The following is a 1,702-nucleotide window of genomic DNA, read 5'->3' on the forward strand; positions in this document are numbered from 1 at the left end:
GGGGGGGGGGGGGGGGGGTAGACAACCACCATGAAAAATACTGTATGCCTATTGGAAAAGCTTTACTTCATAGACCAAGGTGTTTTTTAGTCATTTAATTCAATAATTTCCTATGATAAATTTCATTCAATGATTAAGATGTATACATTGAAGTAGTAAATGAAATCTCTTGTCTTCCTTTATTATAAAACACATATTTTCTTTATTTCATGTTATTGAACACTAAATATATCAGTAAAACTGATCAATAAAATGTTCTATGATGTCAAATTCATAGATCTGTTGTCAATGGTGTTTTTATCTAAATTCTAAGAGTAATTGGATAGCAAATAGTTTACTTTTCTGGTATTTATTTACATGAGTACATCAGGTCAATTATAGACATATTTATCAAACAAATTTAATTAATTGGAATCAAAATACAATTATTACTTTCAATGTGCATTGTTCTACAGAGTATGCACAAGTTACGAAGATGTTGGGAAATGGACGATTAGAGGCACTTTGCTTTGATGGAGTGAAGAGGTTATGTCACATCCGAGGAAAGCTGAGAAAAAAGGTACTTTTAATGAAATATTATTTTGAAATCATGCAGACAAGAATGTAAATATATAATGCATAATCGCCCCATGTACATTTTAAATTGAGTTCTAGCTGATTTCCGGCTTTGTGAGAATTTTGCCATGGCTGAACTTGCCTGCTCTCTTAACAACCAGAAACGAATACATCCTACTATTAATAATGTTAGCTTCAGGGTCGTTTCACCAACAATATTAACACAAGTCAAGATTTAGAAGATATTAATTTCTGAAAATTATTCTAGGTGTGGATAAATGCTGGAGACATCATCCTACTGGGACTAAGAGATTACCAAGACCAAAAGGCTGATGTCATCCTGAAATACACACCAGATGAAGCTAGAAATCTGAAAGCTTATGGAGAACTTCCAGAATCTGGTATGATTTGTAGCCTGCATATATCCTATACATGTACCATAAAAATATCAATCATCTTTTCTCACATACTGTACTGCAGGTTTCAACTTGAACAATAACAGTAGAACTGGTTGCTCAAGGCTGTCTGAATCAAAGCTAGTATCGGGCTGTGCACCCTTGTATCCTGGATAAGCAGTCTAGCCAACTGATTAGACTAATTTCTGATGTCACCAAAAAGTTAATAGTATTTTTGCTTACACTAAAATGTAAAATTTTGCTTAGATCTTTGCTTCAAATTTTTCTTGGGTTTTGGCTTAATGCTTTCTTTTGGCTTAGACCAAGCAAAAAGTCATGTTTGTTAGGTAGGTAATAAATATTATTTTTCAAACTTTTTTGATAAGATTCATATTTGAGAGTGATATTGACTTTAAAAGTGCTTCCTCAGACATATATTGATTTATATCTGTGATAAAGAAATGCAGAAGTATTCACTAAAATTGCTGGGGAGGGACACTGTGATTACATCTATATGTTTTCTTTAATACTTTGCAGCCAAACTCAACGACAACCTCTTTGATGAAGATAATCAAGATGAAATTGAGTTCCAGAATAACTTTGATGGAGACGATGATGACATTGATGATGTGAGTAATTTGATATTGATTTTGAATTAGATTTAAGTTTGAGAATATGATTGCTGATGTAACAATATATATGACGAGGTAAAACGCTGATGTAACTATATATATGACCAGGTAAAACGCTGA

General features: G+C 32.7%; 1 protein-coding gene across 1 annotated transcript; it reads left to right on the forward strand.

Annotated features, from left to right (window-relative positions):
- Positions 1-455: 455 nt before the first annotated feature.
- On the forward strand, positions 456-1,609 carry LOC110445051 (eukaryotic translation initiation factor 1A, Y-chromosomal-like; the record flags this gene model as incomplete). The annotated part of the gene is made up of 3 exons (XM_021489407.1): positions 456-559; positions 824-956; positions 1,488-1,609. Coding segments are annotated over 3 exons (359 nt in total), but the record flags the coding sequence as incomplete, so codon positions are not given.
- Between the last annotated feature and the right edge of the window lie 93 nt (positions 1,610-1,702).

Source organism: Mizuhopecten yessoensis, unplaced genomic scaffold (genome assembly GCF_002113885.1).
Source record: "Mizuhopecten yessoensis strain PY_sf001 unplaced genomic scaffold, ASM211388v2 hete_35997606, whole genome shotgun sequence".
NCBI lineage: Eukaryota > Metazoa > Mollusca > Bivalvia > Pectinida > Pectinidae > Mizuhopecten > Mizuhopecten yessoensis.